This window comes from Erinaceus europaeus, chromosome 4, assembly GCF_950295315.1.
Source record: "Erinaceus europaeus chromosome 4, mEriEur2.1, whole genome shotgun sequence".
Lineage (NCBI taxonomy): Eukaryota > Metazoa > Chordata > Mammalia > Eulipotyphla > Erinaceidae > Erinaceus > Erinaceus europaeus.
Window position 1 is genome coordinate 35,610,308 of NC_080165.1, and position 17,825 is coordinate 35,628,132.

The 17,825-nt window shown below is 43.8% G+C and overlaps 1 protein-coding gene and 1 non-coding gene across 3 annotated transcripts in view; one reads left to right on the plus strand and one right to left on the minus strand.

Moving 5' to 3' along the window:
* Positions 1 to 37: 37 nt before the first annotated feature.
* Positions 38 to 145, minus strand: TRNAL-CAA (transfer RNA leucine (anticodon CAA)). The gene is made up of 2 exons: positions 108 to 145; positions 38 to 83 (listed from the first exon to the last, which is right to left on the minus strand). It is a non-coding gene; the product is annotated as a tRNA-Leu (tRNA).
* Positions 146 to 3,420: 3,275 nt separating this feature from the next.
* Positions 3,421 to 17,825, plus strand: part of TRIM27 (tripartite motif containing 27) — a 28,516-nt gene continuing 14,111 nt past the window's right edge. Inside the window, exons 1-4 of one of the 2 annotated variants that reach the window (XM_007538640.3) lie at positions 3,421 to 4,198; positions 5,476 to 5,571; positions 11,548 to 11,778; positions 17,497 to 17,519. In XM_007538640.3, the coding sequence (XP_007538702.1) occupies positions 3,779 to 4,198; positions 5,476 to 5,571; positions 11,548 to 11,778; positions 17,497 to 17,519 (770 nt within the window). In that variant the 5' untranslated portion in view covers positions 3,421 to 3,778. The remainder of the gene's footprint in view (positions 4,199 to 5,475; positions 5,572 to 11,547; positions 11,779 to 17,496; positions 17,520 to 17,825) is intronic. The other variant, XM_016195045.2, reaches the window with a different exon arrangement.

Sequence of the window (17,825 nt, forward strand, 5' to 3'; positions counted from 1 at the left end):
TAAAGTGGAAAACAAGTTAGAGGGGGGGAAAAATGCATGTCAGAAGTGGGATTCGAACCCACGCCTCCATCGGGAGACCAGAATCCCCTACTTCGAGGAAGTCAACACTTGAGTCTGGCGCCTTAGACCACTCGGCCATCCTGACACATGGATTAGGTCTTTCTCCCAAAGTATAAACTTTGACTTTACAGTACCTATAAGTTATCTTCTTTCACTTTCTGTAATTTAGAATTTATTTCAGAAATGTGAGTGTAAATCCTTACAAAATAACTGAGACTTCTTAGTAAAATAGGGAATTCTGATTTAATTTACAAAGTGTTTTTTTTTTTTTTGGGGGGGGGGGGTGTTAGAATTCCAACTTTCGGGAGTCGGGCTGTAGTGCAGCGGGTTAAGCGCAGGTGGCGCTAAGCACAAGGACCGGCATAAGGATCCCGGTTCGAACCCGGCTCCCCACCTGCAGGGGGTCACTTCACAGGCGGTGAAGCAGGTGTGCAGGTGTCTCTCTCTCTCTCCTCCTCTCTGTCTTCCCCTCCTCTCTCCATTTCTCTCTGTCCTATCCAACAACGACGACAACAACAATAACTACAACAATAAAACAACAAGGGCAACAAAAGGGAATAAATAAATAAAATAAAATATTAAAAAAAAAAAAGAATTCCAACTTTCTGCTAGCTCAACCTCTCTTTCCACCCCAACTCCCCCAAAGGCTTGAGAGTTCAAGACTTGATCTTCTTCTTCTAGCGTTTGCCCTTCTTCCGTAGCCAGTCAACAGCGTCAGGTTGAGCCTGATGTAAAGTTTCGAGAGATTCATTGTGCCATCTCCCAGGGCACAAATATAAAGGATGCTTACAGATACCTTAAAATATGTTATTGACGAGTTTATTTTTTATCTTCTTCCACCTCCCCTTTTTCGGTTGTCTAAAGGACAAATTCAATTTTCTCTAAAATGTCATTATGAAGACAAAGTGAAAGCAGACCAACTATAACCTCATAGAAATCACAATACCATGAGCACAAGATGAGAAACGTTTTTATTAAAATACTAGAAATGGGGTGGGGGGGAGGCAGGCAGTGGCGCACCTAAACTCACACATTACAGTGTGCAAGGACCCTGACTCAAGCCCCTGACCCCTACCTTGCAGGGATGGGGAGGGGAATGAAGCTTCGCAAGTGGTCAAGTAGTGCTGCAGGTCCTACCGCTGTCGCTTTCCCTCTCTATATTCCCTTCCCTTCCCAATTTCTCTGTCTCTATGCAATAATAAATAAATAATACTAGAAATGTCACACACACACACACACACACACACACACACACACACGCAAGGAGGATAGCATAGTGGCTCTGCAAAATGCCCTGGCACCTCAATACAATAAAGTAAATATAGCGCACGTGGCTCAAAGCGCAAGGACCGGCTGAAAAATCCTGGTTCGAGCCCCAGGCTCCCCACCTGCAGGGGCGTTGCTTCACAAGCAGGTCTGCAGATGTCTCTCTCCCCCCTTTCCGTCTTCCCCTCCTCTCTCTATTTCTGTCTTATCCAACAACGACGACCACAAGAATAACTACAACAATGAAACAAAAAAGGGCAACAAAAGGGAATAAATAAATGTAAAAAACTAAAACAACTAAAATATATCAACATAAGAAAATAAACTCTTAGACTAGGAGAATAAAGTAGTGGTGACCAGAAAGGAAGGGGCACAGCTGAACTAGGCAAAGGGAATCAATTGTATGGTAAAGCCTGGAAACTAGACATTTTGTGTCTGCCCTGACTCATCTGAAGTATTTTCTATTTCCACCTGTTGCTCTTGTAAGCAAACAAACAAAAAACACTCTTAATCTCAAAAGTGTGTAATGTTGGACAATGAGTGGAGTGACTACCATAAAACAAAACAAACAAAAAAAATTGAGGGAGAACTTACACATTTGGGATAAGTTACCTTTGCCTCTCCCTCACCAATCCAGTAAAAATTTAGGACTCACAGAGCCTCATAGTCGTGTGTAGAGCGATCAACAACTGAAGGCTTCCCGCAAATGCCAGCTAGTTAACATCAGGATGAATAAACTGGCCATAGGTTGTACCCTTAGGAACTGGACATTCACAGTCACCACTGCAGATAAAAATCTGATATATGCCATAACCTGGCTGGATCCTCTCTGTCTGTGGGCTTTATCCAGGTTGGGGAGTTAGGGCTGAGGAGTCCTTTAACTATTAATAACACACTGAGTATTTACTTATCTATTTGTTTATCCTTTGAGGAACTGGGGCCTTGCGAATGTGACAGAGACAAGAGAGCACTGACAACCTTAAGGCAAAGGGAGGATTTTTAGGTCCTGGTCCCATATTCATAAATAGGCACTTTAAAATTTTTATTTATTTATTTAATTTCTTTATTGGAGAATTAATGTTTTACATTCAACAGTAAATACAATAGTTTGTACATGCATAACATTCCCCAGTTTCCCATTTAACAATACAACCCCCACTATGTCATTTATCATCCTTCATGGACCTGTATTCTCCCCACCCACCCACTCCCACCCCAGAGTCTTTTACTTTGGTGCGATATGCCAATTCCATTTCGGTTTCTACTTGTGTTTTCGTTTCTGATCTTGTTTTTCAACTTCTGCCTGAGTAAAATTTCATTTATTTTTGAGAGAGATGCAGAGGGAGAGAGACAGAGAGGAACATCAGAGCACTGCTCAATTCTGGGTTATAGTGGTATGGGGGATTGAACCTGGGATTTTGGAGCCTCAGGCAAAACAATCTGTTTGCATAACCATTATGCTATCTTCCCTGCCCTGAACAGGCCAGTGATAAACATTAAGACGCAAAAGGCACAATAAAACCTTCCTCCTTGCTGCAGCATAATTATCTTCATTCAACCAGTGGAGAAACAGAAAAGTAATCTAACTTGCTTATGCCTAGAAAGAAAGCTGCAGAAATGGATTTGTCTGACTTGATTTCAGGTCTCAAGATACGATGCCCTCTGTGAGCAAGTCTGTCTTTTTCAAAACAAAATTTGTTAAGTGCGCGTCAATGGAGTTGTTTTATAAAGCTCCTCACAGACCGAGAGTTAGGGGTGGGCTACTACCCCCAGTCCTCCCGCCTCAGGAGGCCAGATGTCTGTTCTCAGATCAACACAAAGCCGGCTTTTCTTTTCCTGGAGCTGACGCCTCAGCGCCAGACAAGAAACCCAACAAAAGGCTCGGGCTTCAGGTCCAGGCTTGAGGAGACTGGGCCAGCAGCGAGCCCGCCGCGCGCGGGGAGGGCGCCCCCCAGTCGGCGATAAGAGCCGGTGACGCCATCTGCCCAGCGCCGTCCCGCAGGAACAAGTCCAGCGCCCGAGGCGGCGAAATCCAGAGGCGCCGCGCTAGGCCCGCGCCAAGCCCCGCCCCTTCCGCTGGCGCTGGGGTGGGGTCTACGCCGCGGTTGGGATCCGTTCGGACGCGGCCACGTTGTCTCGCGCGCTGAGCGCCGGGTCCTGTGGGCCGGGCCCGCGGCGCGCCCTTAGTGACACCCCTCAAGCGGCTACCGAGCTCAAGTGGGGCCTCAGGACCCCCGCGGTCGCTGTGCCCTGGGCTGCCGCGCCGGGTGCGGCCCACCCCCTCGAAGGTTCCAGCGCGCGGGTACTTCAGGGCTCTGGGCCCGCGAGGCGCCGCCCTCCGGCCGCCCGGCCCCGTCCCCGCCGCGACCCCGGAGGGCGCGCGGTCGAGTTGTGCTCGGCGCAGAGCCGGGCGCCGGGGGCCCATGTCCGTGCTCCCCTGCGGGCCCGCGCCATGGCCTCCGGGAGCGTGGCTGAGTGCCTCCAGCAGGAGACCACTTGCCCCGTGTGCCTGCAGTACTTTGTCGAGCCCATGATGCTCGACTGCGGCCACAACATCTGTTGCGCCTGCTTGGCCCGCTGCTGGGGCGCGGCGGAGACCAACGTGTCGTGCCCGCAGTGCCGGGAGACCTTCCCGCAGCGCCACATGCGGCCCAACCGGCACCTGGCCAACGTGACCCAGCTGGTGAAGCAGCTGCGTACCGAGCGGCCGTCGGGGCCCGGCGGCGAGATGGGCGTGTGCGAGAAGCACCGCGAGCCGCTGAAGCTCTACTGCGAGGAGGACCAGATGCCCATTTGCGTGGTGTGCGACCGCTCCCGCGAGCACCGCGGCCACAGCGTGCTGCCGCTCGAGGAGGCGGTGGAGGGCTTCAAGGTGAGGGCCCGGCGCGCGGGGCGGGCGGGGCGGACAAAGGGACGCGAGCGCCGAGGGGGCTGCTGCCTCCTTTCCGCCTAGAAAATGGCTGAGCCGGACGTGGGGTTCGCAGCCGTCATTTCCTCTCTGGCCGCTCCAGAGCCCCGGCCCTCGGATTTTGGAGGAAAACCTGTAGCTGGTGAGAAAGCCAAAAAGTCTCCTCCCCCACAACCCTCTTGTCCTCAGCTTCCCTATGTTTGCCGGTACACACGCACTTAAAGTAGAAAGAAGGCCCTTGGAGACCCTCCTTGACGGTAGAACAGATGTATGTGAAGTCACTGACACCTTTACAGGATTCAGAGACGCAGAGACACTCGTACACTGGTCGATACTCCCAGGTGATCTTAGACCAAACACCCTCGGACCCTGGCTGGCGATGCACACCTCAGGCAGAGACCCATCACTTAGCCTAAGCATTTTCCCCAGCAATGCCCCGTGCTCCTTGCAGCCCTAGAAAATCACGGAAAGCAAATGAGCGCTGTAATTACAAACTTGAGGGTGTCTTTGAACCACTCAGATTTCTAGGAGACAGTAGGGTTATTTAGAAGAGTAAGTGAAATGGAATCGTGTGGAGCCCTTGGTGAAATGTAGGGTGAGACGACTCGCACGCCTAAACACAACTAAGTATAAGACAGCATCCAAGGAGAGTGCATGATGCTGTGTATAAACTGAAGGGCCGCAGGAATACATATACAGTTACGTACATTTTTATTTTAAAAAAATTTTAAAGAGAGTTACAGAGAAAGACGAAAACACTACTCAGCTCTGGCTTAATGTGCTGGAGATTGAACCTGGCACCTATAAGAGCCTCAGAATTGAAAGTCTTTTGCATAACCATTATGCTGTCTCCCCAACCCTACGTAAATATTTAAATGCAAGTATACTCGTGCACAATTAACCACATAACCTGGATGGTGCTTTCAACTGTAGTATTTTACAGTAGTTAGAAACCTCTAGGAGGTTGGGGAGATGGTGGTATGTCTTTGTCACACTTGAGAAATACAGTCATTTTCATGCCTCTGTGGAAGAGCTGCAGCTTAACTTCAAGTACCCTAGTCCATCACCTCTCCACTATGCTTCCTTCTTGATACACACAAATTGTCACAGAGGTGTGGTGACCATCTGTCTTCTGGTGATGGCAGGGTGGTCCAAGGACTTGGCATCAGAAGTGTGAATTGCCTATGTGCCGAACAGGCTAGCCCTGCTGATGCTGAGTTCTAATCGTTTTGTCTTCTCAGGAGCAAATCCAGAACCAGCTGGACCACCTAAAAAGAGTGAAAGACTTAAAGAAGAGGCGGCGGGCACAGGGGGAGCAGGCAAGAGCTGAACTCTTGGTAAGCATCTTTGGAGTTCCCTCTCTTTTGAGGCTGATGCTATTTCCCTGCACTTTGTCCAGTCAGGTCTCTTTCTAGATAATGCTTCAGTTCTGTGATTGGTAGACGTGGGGGCTTTCCTTTAGGGGGAAAAAAGAAAAGGCCACAAAGTAGACGCGTTTCTGTATCTACCACTTAAGTGTTTAAATTTCTTTTTTGAACAATAAATAAAATATCATAAATCCTCTCTCATTAAAGCATTTATATCTAAAAAGCAAACTCTGTACTAGTAATGTCTGGCACCATTCTGTACTATATTCTCTCATCCCTGGCTGTGATGAAATAAAGGACATCTGAATGGGAAACTTTTTTTTTCCCATGATAACCTGCGGATCTCAGCTACCCTTGCTTGAAAATAGGTCTGATGGTTGGAGAGTTTTCTCACTGAACCTGGGTGGACTCAGATTAATATTGTTATAGAGTACACATTTCTCTGGGAGGATTTCCAAAGTGGGAACACAGTCCTTGGCTAAGAATTAGGGTACTTGGGGAGTCGCTTCACAGGCAGTGAAGCAGGCCTTCAGGTATCTATCTTTCTCTACTCCTCTCTGTCTTCCCCTCCTTTCTCCATTTCTCTGTCCTATCCAACAACGATGACATAATAATAACAATAATAAGTACAACAATAAAACAAGGGCAACAAAAAGGAATAAATAAATATAAAAAAAAAGAATTAGGGTACTTGATACACTTCTAGACTGACACTAGCCAGTTTTATAGATGGTGAAACTGGTATAGCCTCTCTGGACCTCAGTTTCCTCATCTGTGGAGTGGGTAAATTGGACCTACCTAGTGGTTCTTCAGCGAAGCTAGTACTACCATCTCTTCTCCATTAGTATAAGAGTATTTTTTTGGTTTGTCTTAGTGATTAGGGAGGGTGAGGCAGGTATATACAGATTCTGTGATGTAAGAGTCCCATGCCAGGCAGAATTGTCCCTCTTATATGCTGATAGCACCTTTTTTTTTTTTTTTTTTGTCTCTTTAAATTTTAATTTTTCTTGTGTGTAGTAAAATTTTATTGAGGGGCCAGGTGGTGTACCTGGTTGAGCGCACATACTACAGTGCACAAGGACCCAGGTTTGAGCCCCCAGTCCCCACCTGCAGGGGGAAAGCTTAACAAGAGGTGAAGCAGGTTTGCAGGTGTCTTTCTGTCTCTCTCCTCTCTTATGTCCCCTCCTCCTCTCAATTTCTGGCTGTCTCTATCCAATAAATAAAGATAATAAAATAATTTTAAAAAATAATAAAATGTTATTGAGAATTCCTGGGGAGGGCCGGGTAGTTGTGCACCTGGTTGAGTGCACATTTGAGTTACAGTGCCTAAGGATGCTAATTTGAGCCTTTGGTCCCTATGTGCTGAGGGAAAGCTTTGCAAGTGGTGAAGCAGTGCTGCAGGTGTCTCTGTCTCTCTTCTTTTTTTAATAGATAGTACTGTTTTTATCTTTATTTATTGGATAGAGACAGAAATCAAGAGCTTTCCCCCTACAGGTAGGGACCGGGGGCTTGAACCTGCATCCTTGAGCACTGTAACATGTACACTCAACCAGGTGCGACACCATCCAGCCCCTCAATTTCTGACACTCGATCCAATAAATAAAGGTTTTAATTTTTTTTTTTTTTTTTTAGAGAGAGAATTTCTGGGATGGTGGTTATTGCCTCCTAAGTTTGAGCAAGGAAACAACACTATAGGGATTACTGAGACATCACACACTGTTCTGTTACCCCTGGCCAACACAGGATAGAGGAAAGTCATTCTTCTGGACTTGGGTAATTTTCTATTTTTAAGGCTATGTTGTATAATATGTGTCTTTCAAAGACTTATACAGCTGAAGGGAGTTGCAAGTATATGAAGAGTTGGTTGATAGTATTACAAAGTTGTACAGTGAGTACTTCAAAAGGGTGATTAGAGGGATGGTTTGTCAGGGAGAGGTTGAGATTAAGACTGGCAGTCAACAAACTTTCTGTGAAGGGCCTGTTAAATAATTTTGGGAAGAGGTGATACTAGAGACTATATCACCTCTGTCACAACTACTTTGTTCTGTTGGAGCTCAGAGCAATCAAAAATAATGTTAATGAATGAGACTTTGTTCCAATAAAACTTCACTCCAGGAGGTAATAAGCAAAGGGAATTTACTGGCCCTTGTTTAGAACATAACTTTTTTCTTTCTTTTTAAAATTTTTTAAATTTATTCCCTTTTGTTGCCCTTGTTGTTTTATTGTTGTAGTTGTTGAATAGGACAGAGAGAAATGGAGGAGGGGAAGACAGAGAGGGGGAGAGAAAGATAGACACCTGCAGACCTGTATCACCACTTGTCAAGCAACTCCCCTGCAAGTGGGGAGCCAGGGACTCAAACCAGGATCCTTATGCGGGTCCTTGCACTTTGCGCCAACTGAGCTTAACCTGCTATGCTACCACTCGACTCCCTTTCTTTTAAGACTTATTTATTTATTGGGTAAACCCAGACAAATCAAGAGGGAAGGTAATAGAAAGTAAGAGAGGGAGTGGTCCAGAAGGTGGCACAGTGAGGTTAAAGCGTGAGGTCCTAAGTTCAGTCCCTGGCAGCACATGTACCAGAGTGATGTCTATTTCTTTCTCTCTCTCCTCCTATCTTTCTTATGTGCATAAATTTAAAAATGATAATAATAAGAGAGAGAGACACCAGTAGCACTGCTTTACCACTTGTGAAGTTTCCCCTTGCAAGTAAGAACCAGGGGCTTGAACCTGGGTCTTTGTGCATTGCAGCATGTGCACCACCATCAACCCCTTCATTTATTTAACACAAGATAAAGAACCACAATATCCCTCTGACACATGGGATTCCTGGGATTCAATTTTGCACCTCAAGCTTCCAAACTTACTTCCCTACTTATAGCACCATCTCCAGAGGTCTGAGAGCAAAGCTCTAAAGGGAGACCTATCTATGGAATGTGGGATCAGAAGAGAAGGGTTGGTAAATTTTGTTTTATTGAAATAAATTCCCCCCACACCAGAAGTATCACTGGGGCTCTTCCCCTGCTCCTAGTGATCTTCCCTCCTTTCTTTTTTCCTTTTTTTTCTTTTAATGTCCCCTTTCTCTTTCAATATCCTTCTATATTACATATATATATATATATATATATTATTTTGGATAGAAACTGAGAGGGACAGGAAAGATAGGGGGAGAGAAATAGAGACACCTACAGCACTGCTTCATTTCTTTCTTTTTTTAATATTTTATTTATTTTAATGAGAGCTAGAGAGAGTGGAGACAGACCAGAGCACTGCTCAGCTCTGGAACCTGGGGCTTTGGCGCCTCAGGCATAAAAGTCTATTTGTGTAGCCATTGTGCTGTCTACCCTGACTGGCACCCCCTTCTTTCTTTCTCCTTTTATTTATTTACTTACTTATTTATTTATTTATTTTTCTTCCAGGGTTATCACTGGGACTCAGTGACTGCACTATGAATCCATTGCTCCTGGAGGCTATTATTTCCCTTTTTGTTGCCGTTGTTGTCATTATTGTTGTTGTTGCCACTGAGTTGTTGTTGGATAGGATTGAGAGAAGAGGGGAAGACACAAAGGGAGATAAGAAGATAGACACATGCAGACCTGCTTCACTACTTGTGAAGCGACCCCCCTGCAGGTGGGAGAAAGTCGGGGGCTCAAACCAGGACCCTTAAGCCAGCCCTTGCCCTTTGTGCTTAACCCACTGTGCTACCGCCCAGCCCCCTCTTTCTCCTTTTTTTTTTTTAATTTTTGTTTTATATTTATTTTATTTATTTATTCCCTTTTGTTGCCCTTGTTGTTTTACTGTTGTAGTAATTGTTGTTGTCGTTGTTGGATAGGACAGAGAGAAATGGAGCGAGGAGGGGAGGACAGAGAGGAGGAGAGAAAGACACCTGCAGACCTGCTTCACCGCCTGTGAAGCGACTCCCCTGCAGGTGGGGAGCCAGGTTTGAACCGGGATCCTTATGCTGGTCCTTGTGCTTTGCGCCACCTGTGATTAGCCCTCTGCGCTGCCCAACTCCCTTTTTTTTTTTTTTAGATAGTTGGGGGGGGTTGGGCAAATAACTTAATGATTATGCAAACAACTTTCATGCCTGAGGCTCCAAGGTCCTGTTTCCAATCCTCAGCACTACCACAAGTCTGGTCTTTCTTCCTCTCCCTCATTAACATAATTAAACTAAAAATAAAGGAAGGTGGGGAAAGAGTCACCTGCAGCATTGCTTCACAACTCATGAAGTTTCTCTCCTGTTGGTCAGGAACTGTAGTGTGAACCTGTGTTCTTACACTCAAGTGATGTTGAGCTCAACACCTGTTTTGTTTGTTTGTCTGTTTTTGTTTTTGTTATTTAAGATAGGGATAGGGAGGAAAGAGACCACAGCACTAATGCTTCCTGCAGTGTGGTTGGGGGCTAGGTTCAAACCTGGGTAACACACTTGGCAGGGCTAGCAATTTGGGGCAATAAATCTTCACTAAGAGGGAAACATGCACAAAGCCTGTAAGTTAGAGTAGTTACTGAAGGCCCTCTGGGAACTGGTTACTGAGACCATGCAAGGATTTTTATAGAAAATATGCTTGAGGGAGTCGGGCGGCAGCGCAGCAGGGTAAGCGCACGTGGCGCCAAGCGCAGTGACCAGCGGAAGGATACCGGTTCGAGCCCCAGGCTCCCCACCTGCAGGGGAGTGGCTTCACAAGTGGTGAAGCAGGTCTGCAGGTGTCTGTCTTTCTCTCCCCCTCTCTGTCTTCCCCTCCTCTCTCCATTTCTCTCTGTCCTATCCAACAACAACAATAACTACAACAATAAAACAAGAGCAACAACAAAAGGGAATAAGTAAATAAATATTAAAACAGAAAATATGCTTGAGTGTACAAGCCATCTTCCACCAAACACATTTGAGCATGTCACTTCCTTATATCAGTTCTTCAGACTTCTGGCTGAAAAAAGATTCTTGTGCCAGGCAAGATAGGTTTTTGTTTATTTATTCTTAAATTTGTTTTAACTTTTTATTATCTTTTTATTACTGGATAGAGACAGCTAGAAACCTAAATCGTAGGGGGAGGTAGAGAGGGAGAGATTGTGGTCCAGGAGGTGGTGCAGTGAGTAAAGCATTGGATTCTCAAGAATGAGGTCCCAATTTCAATCCCCAGCTGCACATGTCCCAGACTGATGTCTGGTTCTTTCTCATTAATAAATAAATAAATAATAATAAAGTCTTTAAGAAAGAGAGAGAGATGGTCCGGGAGGTGACGCAGTGGCTAAGGAACTAGACTGTCAAGCATGAGGTCCTCAATAAAAGAAAATATTTTGTTTTAAGAGTGTGTATATATATATATATTTTAGATTTTATTTGCTAATGAGAAAGATAGGAGCACAGTGAGAAAGAACCAGATATCACTCTGATACATGTGCTGCTGGGGATTGAACTCAGGACCTCATGCTTGAGAGTCCAATGCCTTATCCACTGCACCACCTCCCGGACCACCATTTGTTTTATTTATTGCATGAATCTGACTTTCACTTCAGGGCATAAACTGTCATAATTATCACTGCCGTAATTCAATTTTCAGCCTATATATGTGCATGCATGTACATATACATGTATATATATACGCACATACACATATCCCCAGTCCTTATAGACTGAACAAAGGAGCAAGTGAGCAAAATAAGTAAATAATTAAGCTTGAGTTAGTGTACTGATATGTGTATGATACGTACTGATAGGTATTGAGGTGAGTTGTTGGGGAAAAAATATGAAAGATTCTGCAGGGGTAGATAGCAGAACGGTTATGCAAACACTCTCATACTTAAGGCTTCATATTCCCAGGTTCAGTCTCCTGTACCAACATAGCCAGAGCTGAGCAGTGCTTTAGTTTAAAAAAAACAAAGAAATATGAAAGATTTTAGAAATTAGCCTTTCATTATCTCACCGCTGGCCCTTCTTATCATTTGTACAGAGCTTAACCCAGATGGAAAGGGAGAAGATTGTGTGGGAGTTTGAACAACTCTATCACTCCTTGAAGGAGCACGAGTATCGCCTTCTGGCCCGCCTTGAGGAACTGGATTTGGCCATCTACAACAGCATCAATGGTGCCATCACCCAGTTTTCCTGCAACATCACCCACCTCAGCAGTCTGATTGCACAGCTAGAAGAGAAACAGCAACAACCCACCAGGGAGCTTCTGCAGGTAAAGTCAGAATGTCCTGCTATAAGTCTCCCTTCTGTCTTCATCAAGTAGTATCTGAAGTTCTCTTCCTACCCTTTAGTTAACTCTGAAGCAGTAGTAAGACCTTCCAAACCTTTTGGGGGCTGTTAGGAAAAGTGTGTCATAGAAACTTGATAGTTGGCAACAATCAGTTGTTTTATTTAAAGGCAACAAAAAAAAAACCAGGTCTATGCTACACTGACAATGGTCTGATTACTAGCAAGAGTCGTAACCTCTCTTTATCTTTATAACCTCATTAGCTCAACATATAACTTGGGGTTTGACCCAAGTCAAACCATATACTTTTTAATTATTATTGGATAGAGACAGAGAGAAATTGAGAGGGAAGGGGTAGAGAGGGAGAGGGACAGACAGACACCTGCAGCCCTGCTTCACCATTTGTGAAGCTTTCCCCCTGCAGGTGGGGACCAGGGGCGTGAGCCTGGGTCCTTGTGCACTGTAATGTGTGCACTCAACCAGGTGTACCACCACCTGGATCCCCAAACCATATACTATTAAAAATCCCTCTGCAGTAGCCTGTAACTTTAACATGTACACATGTTAAAACCACAACCACAAAACAGTAAACACTTGAGCAAGAGTGGTTAGCCCAAGCCATCCTATGGTTTCACTTTTTTTTTTTTTTAACACATAATAACAGTAGAGGAGAGAGAGCCAGAACATCATGCTGGCACCTGCAGTGTCTTGCTTGAACTCAAGATCTCATGCTTCTAAGACCAGTGCTCAAACCTCCTGCAGTCATATGATTTAACCTTCTTAATGTCGGTTATAAAGGGACAATAGAGCCAGTCTTGCCTGTCATTTGTTCATTCAGCTCATGTAAATTGTCTGCTTTGTGCCAAGCACTGCTCTAGGAATAAATAGAGAATACACTTTCCTGAAATTGATATTCTGTTGAGATCAAACAGTAAAGACACGAACAAATGAGACCTAGGAGGCCGTACAGTGGAAGAGCACTAGGTTCTGAAGCATGAGTTCCCAAGTTTGATCTCTGCCACATCACATCCTAGAGAAATGCTGACTCCCTACCCGCCCCTCCTCCTCTATCCCCTATTAACAAATAAATATTTTCAAAGAAAAAATAGTGAGCAGCTAAGAATCAGAGGCATAGGTGAATGCCATTTTAAAAAATGATAGGAGGGACCAGGGGGTGGCTCACTTGGTTGAGCGCACATGTTACAGTGCGCAAGGACCCAGGTTCAAGCCCCTGGTCCCCCACCTGCAGGGGGACAGTTTCACAAGTGGTGAAACAGTGCTACAGGTGTCTCTGTCTCTCGCCCTCTTTATCTCCCTCTTCCTCTCAATTTCTGGCTAGTTCTATTCAATAAAGAAATAAAGATACCAAAAAAAAAAATGATAGGGACCTGAGGAGATGGCTCAACATTAAGAGTGAAGGCGGTGAAGCAGGTCTGTAGTTTCTTTCTTTCTCTTCCCCTCTGTCTTCCCCACCTCTCTCCATTTCTCTCTGTCCTATCTAACAACAACGACATCAGTAACAGCAACAATAATATCTACAACAACAACAAAAAAAAAACATCAAGGGCAACAAAAGGGGGGGATAAAAGAGTGCCTATTGCAGGGGGCTGGGCGGTAGCTCAGTGGGTTAAGCGCACATGGTGCATAATGCAAAGGCCAGTGTAAGGATCCCAGTTCCAGCCCCCAGCTCGCCACCTCTAGGGGGGGTTGCTTCACAGGTGGTGAAGCAGGTCTACAGGTGTCTACCTTTCTCTCACCATCTCTGTCTTCCCCACCTGTCTCGATTCCTCTCTGTCCTAGCCAACAATAATAACAACAATGGCAACAACAACAACAAAAGAGTGCTTTTTCTTGCATGCTTCAGGTTTTGTGTTATATTCCTGGCATCACATGAGAGCAACAAAGACAAAGTTAGTAGAGCTGAGACCCCAGTTCAAACCCCAGTCCCCACTTGCAGGGGGAAAGCTTCAAAAGCAGTGAAACCATGCTACAGCTGTCTGTATATCCTCCTTCCCTCTTTAATTTTTCTCTGACTTTATCCAAAATTTAAAAATAAAAATAAATTTTAAAAATGAGTAGAAATTCTTGAATGGTATAGCAGTGCTCCATTTGTCTCTTATAAAATGAATGTGCTGCCAGGAGGTAGCATAGTGGGTGGTGTGTTGGACTCTCAAGTACAAAGCCCCAAATTCAACTTCTATTATCATATAAACAAGAATGCTGCTTTGATTTGTGATCATTCTGTCTTTCTCACTCATACTCTCTCTCTCTCTCTCTCTCGTAAATAAATATATTTTAAAATAATTTAAAAGGATTAGAATGGGTAGAGGAGATAGCATAGTAGTTATGCAAAAGATTCTCATGCTGAGGCTTTGAGGTCCCACGTTCAATCCTTAATATCACCATAAGCCAGACATAGCAGTGTTCTGGTCTTTTCTTTCTCTTCCTTTCTCTGTATCTTTCCCCCCTTTCTTCTCAATTTCCCTGTCTTTATCCAAAATAAATAAATAGATAAATATATTTTTAAAAGAAAGTACCCAAAGTAGTTAAGCAATTCATGTTTAAGGCATAGGCTCTCAAAAATCATTGGGAAGTGGGGTTATCTGCTGTCACCAAGCAAAAGATAGGAAAGTATCAGCTCTGGAGAAAGAACCCACATGATTTCAGATTTACTAACTCAAGCATCTCATCCTTCTTCAACAATAACTGTCCTCTTGTTCATCTTGCCTTCTTTGACTTTCAGCTGTAAAATAATTTTCAAATACGCAGGAAAGCTACTAAGAATTCTAGGGGCCAGGTGGTAGTGCACCTGGTTGAGCACACATATTACAGAGAATTCTTGGTGGTCCAGGAGGTGGTGCAGTGGATAAAGCATGAGGCCCTGAGTTCAATCCCTGGCAGCACACCTACCTGAGTGATGTCTGGTTCCTTCTCTCTCCTATCTTTCTCATGAATAAATAAAATCCTGAAAAAAAAAAAAACTCTTGTATAATATATACATACATACCAGAGTAACGATCAGCACTGGCTTATGGTGGTATGGAGGATTGAACCTGTGACTTTGGAGGAGCAAGCATGACAGTCTCTTTGCATAAACATTATGCTGCCCATGCCCAATACTCATCAGATTATTATAAATATCTTTATTTCCAGGACTATTCAAGAGACCATTATTGATAGTCGCCATCTTTGCCCCTCTGTGCCTCTGTACATTTCCAAAAATAGATAATAAATAATAATAATACATTTCTTTATAACCTTGGTATAGTTATCAAATTCATTAGATTCAAGGTTGATATAACATTTATTCTGATTGGTGATATTCTTTACAACCAGTCCCCTCCCCACTTTTAGGTAACCTAAAATCATTCATTATCATGATGTGTCTCTCTAAATCGTCAACAATTTTCTTATGTAATGTTTGCACTCATCCAGGTGGATCACCACCCAGCCCCCAGTTCGTCTTTTGTGATATTGGCATTGGCTTAATACAAATTGATTATTTTATGGAATGTACTTTTATTTGTTGATAGCAGACATTTCTTTCTGATTAAATTCAAGTTCTACCATTTTTGGCTACAGTGAGATGTAGAAGGATCATCAACTTAGACTTGGACCAGCCTACCTAGTTGTTTCTTAACTCTTAACATTGGCTTAGTTGGTTATATACACAATCCAGACATATAGTGAATACTATGAAATAACAAAAACCAAGATAGATGCCTATAAACTAATAGAGTGGTCTTCAGTGTATTGTCATATAATAAATACCTAGTGTGTCAAGGGGTTGGAGAAGGGAGTACAAAATATATATTGTATGCTAGTTTTTGTGTGAAAAAGAGTTGGAAAATACATATATCTGCTTAATTTTACAAAGAAAATGTTAGATGGATACATTGGAGAATAATGAGGGGGGGACCGGGTGGTGGTGCTCCTGGTTTACAGCATGCTATACTGCACAAAGACCAGGGTTTGAGCTCCCAGTCCCCACCTGCAGGGGAAGCTTCATGACTGGTGAAGCAGGTCTGCAGGTGTCTCTCTATCTCTCCCTATCTCCCTCATCCCTCCCAATTTCTGTCTCTATATGAAATAAAGATAATTTTAAAAAAAGAGAATAACAAGGGTATGGATAATTTGCATGAAAATAGAAAACAGACTTTAGCGAAGTCTTAGACTTTTGAGCCTTCAAATAAGGATTGTCTTAGATTACAGTTCAGAAGGTGAGAGAAGGATAAAGTATGAGGTCCCAAGTCAATTTTTTTTTTAATGCATTTGTTTTCTGGAAATATACATAGTTATAAAGAGGTCTGGTAAGTTTGAGAGAAGAGTATACAGGAGCTCTTTGTACTGACAGTTTTTCTGTGTGCTTGAAATCATTTTACAATTGAAAGTCAAAGAAAGAATATTGTGGCACATCCAGTTGGACCCATGCTTTACCTAGCATAGGACTCTGGATTTGAGCCCCAGCCCCATGTAGGAACACTGTATTTGGCAATAGGAGAAGCTCCATGGACAGTGGAGCAATGCTATGGTGTCACTCCTTACTCCCCATTTCTATCTAAAATAAAAACAATAAGGGCCAGTAAAAAGAACAAGGGCCACTTGGGCTTGTGCTGCTTTGACATGTGCATGACCCAGGTTTAAGTGCAACCCCCACTGCATTGAAAGAAACTTTAGTATTATGGTCTCTTTTTTAAGTTTTTTTTTTTAATATTTATTTATTCCTTTTGTTGCCCTTGTTATAGTTATTATTGTTGTTGTTGTTACTGATGTCGTCATTGTTCAATAGGACAGAGAGAAATGGAGAGAGGAGAGGAAGACAAAGAGGAGGAGAGACAGACACCTGCAGACCTTCTTTACCACCTGTGAAGCGACTCCCCTACAGGTGGGGAGCTGGGGGCTCAAACCAGGATCCTTACGCCAGTTCTTGGGCTTTGTGCCACATGCGCTTAACCCGCTGCGCTACCGCCTGACTCCCTTATTGTGGTCTCTTACTCTTTCTGCTTCTCTTTCTCAAATTAAAAAGAAAAGAAAAAAGATGGAGTCAGGCAGTAGCATAGTGGGTTAAACACACGTGGTGCGAAGCTCTAGGATCAGCGTAAGGATCCCAGTTTGAGCCCCCAGGTCCCCACCTGCAGGGGAGTCACTTCAAATGTGGTGAGGCAGGTCTACAGGTGTCTATCTTTCTCTCCTCCTGTCTTTCCCTCCTCTCTCCATTTCTCTCTGTCCTATCCAACAGCATCAATAACAACAATAATCATAACTACAACAACAATAAAAACAAGGACAACAAAAGGGGAAATGAATAAATATATTTAAAAATTTTTAAGGAAAAATGGCCCCCAAAGCAGTGAAGTAATACGTGTGTGAGGCCCTGGCACCACTGCCAGAAGAAAGAGAGGTGAGCTGTAGGCAGTCATGATCCAAGAGAGGGATGGGATCCTTGAGTTAATCAGTCTGAAATGAGGAAATCATTGGCCAGTGGGTGATAAGCACAGGACACAGACAATACTAGAATAACAAATGGTGTCCACCCCAATTTTCTCTGTGTGAATTTTTGGCTCCTTAATTGTGAGTTGTGTTTCTTGTGTCCTTGGTTTTTCCCAAGAGCCCAACCCAGATTAGGTTTTTAACACACATTTGTAAAAGAGAACTTATGTTATGAATGACTTCTCATCGTTACCCTTTTCCTTTCTCTTGTAGGACATCGGGGACACACTGAACAGGTATAGTTTTTTTCTATCTTTTCTTTCTTTCTTTTTTTTTTTTTTCCTTTTCTTTGTTACTAGTATTGCACAGCTCTGGCTAACAGTGATGTGGAAGATTGAACCTGTGACTTCAGAGCCTCAGGCATGCAAGTCTTTTACATAACTGTTGTATCTCAAACAGGTACTGCCCAGACAGGTATACTTTTCTTCCCCTTGTATTAAATTAAGTATTGGAAGACTGTTTCCCCCTTATTTATAAATTCTGAAGGGAGCTCATACCTGAGATGGACATCTTGCCAATGTGGCTCATGTCTTCCTGTTCCT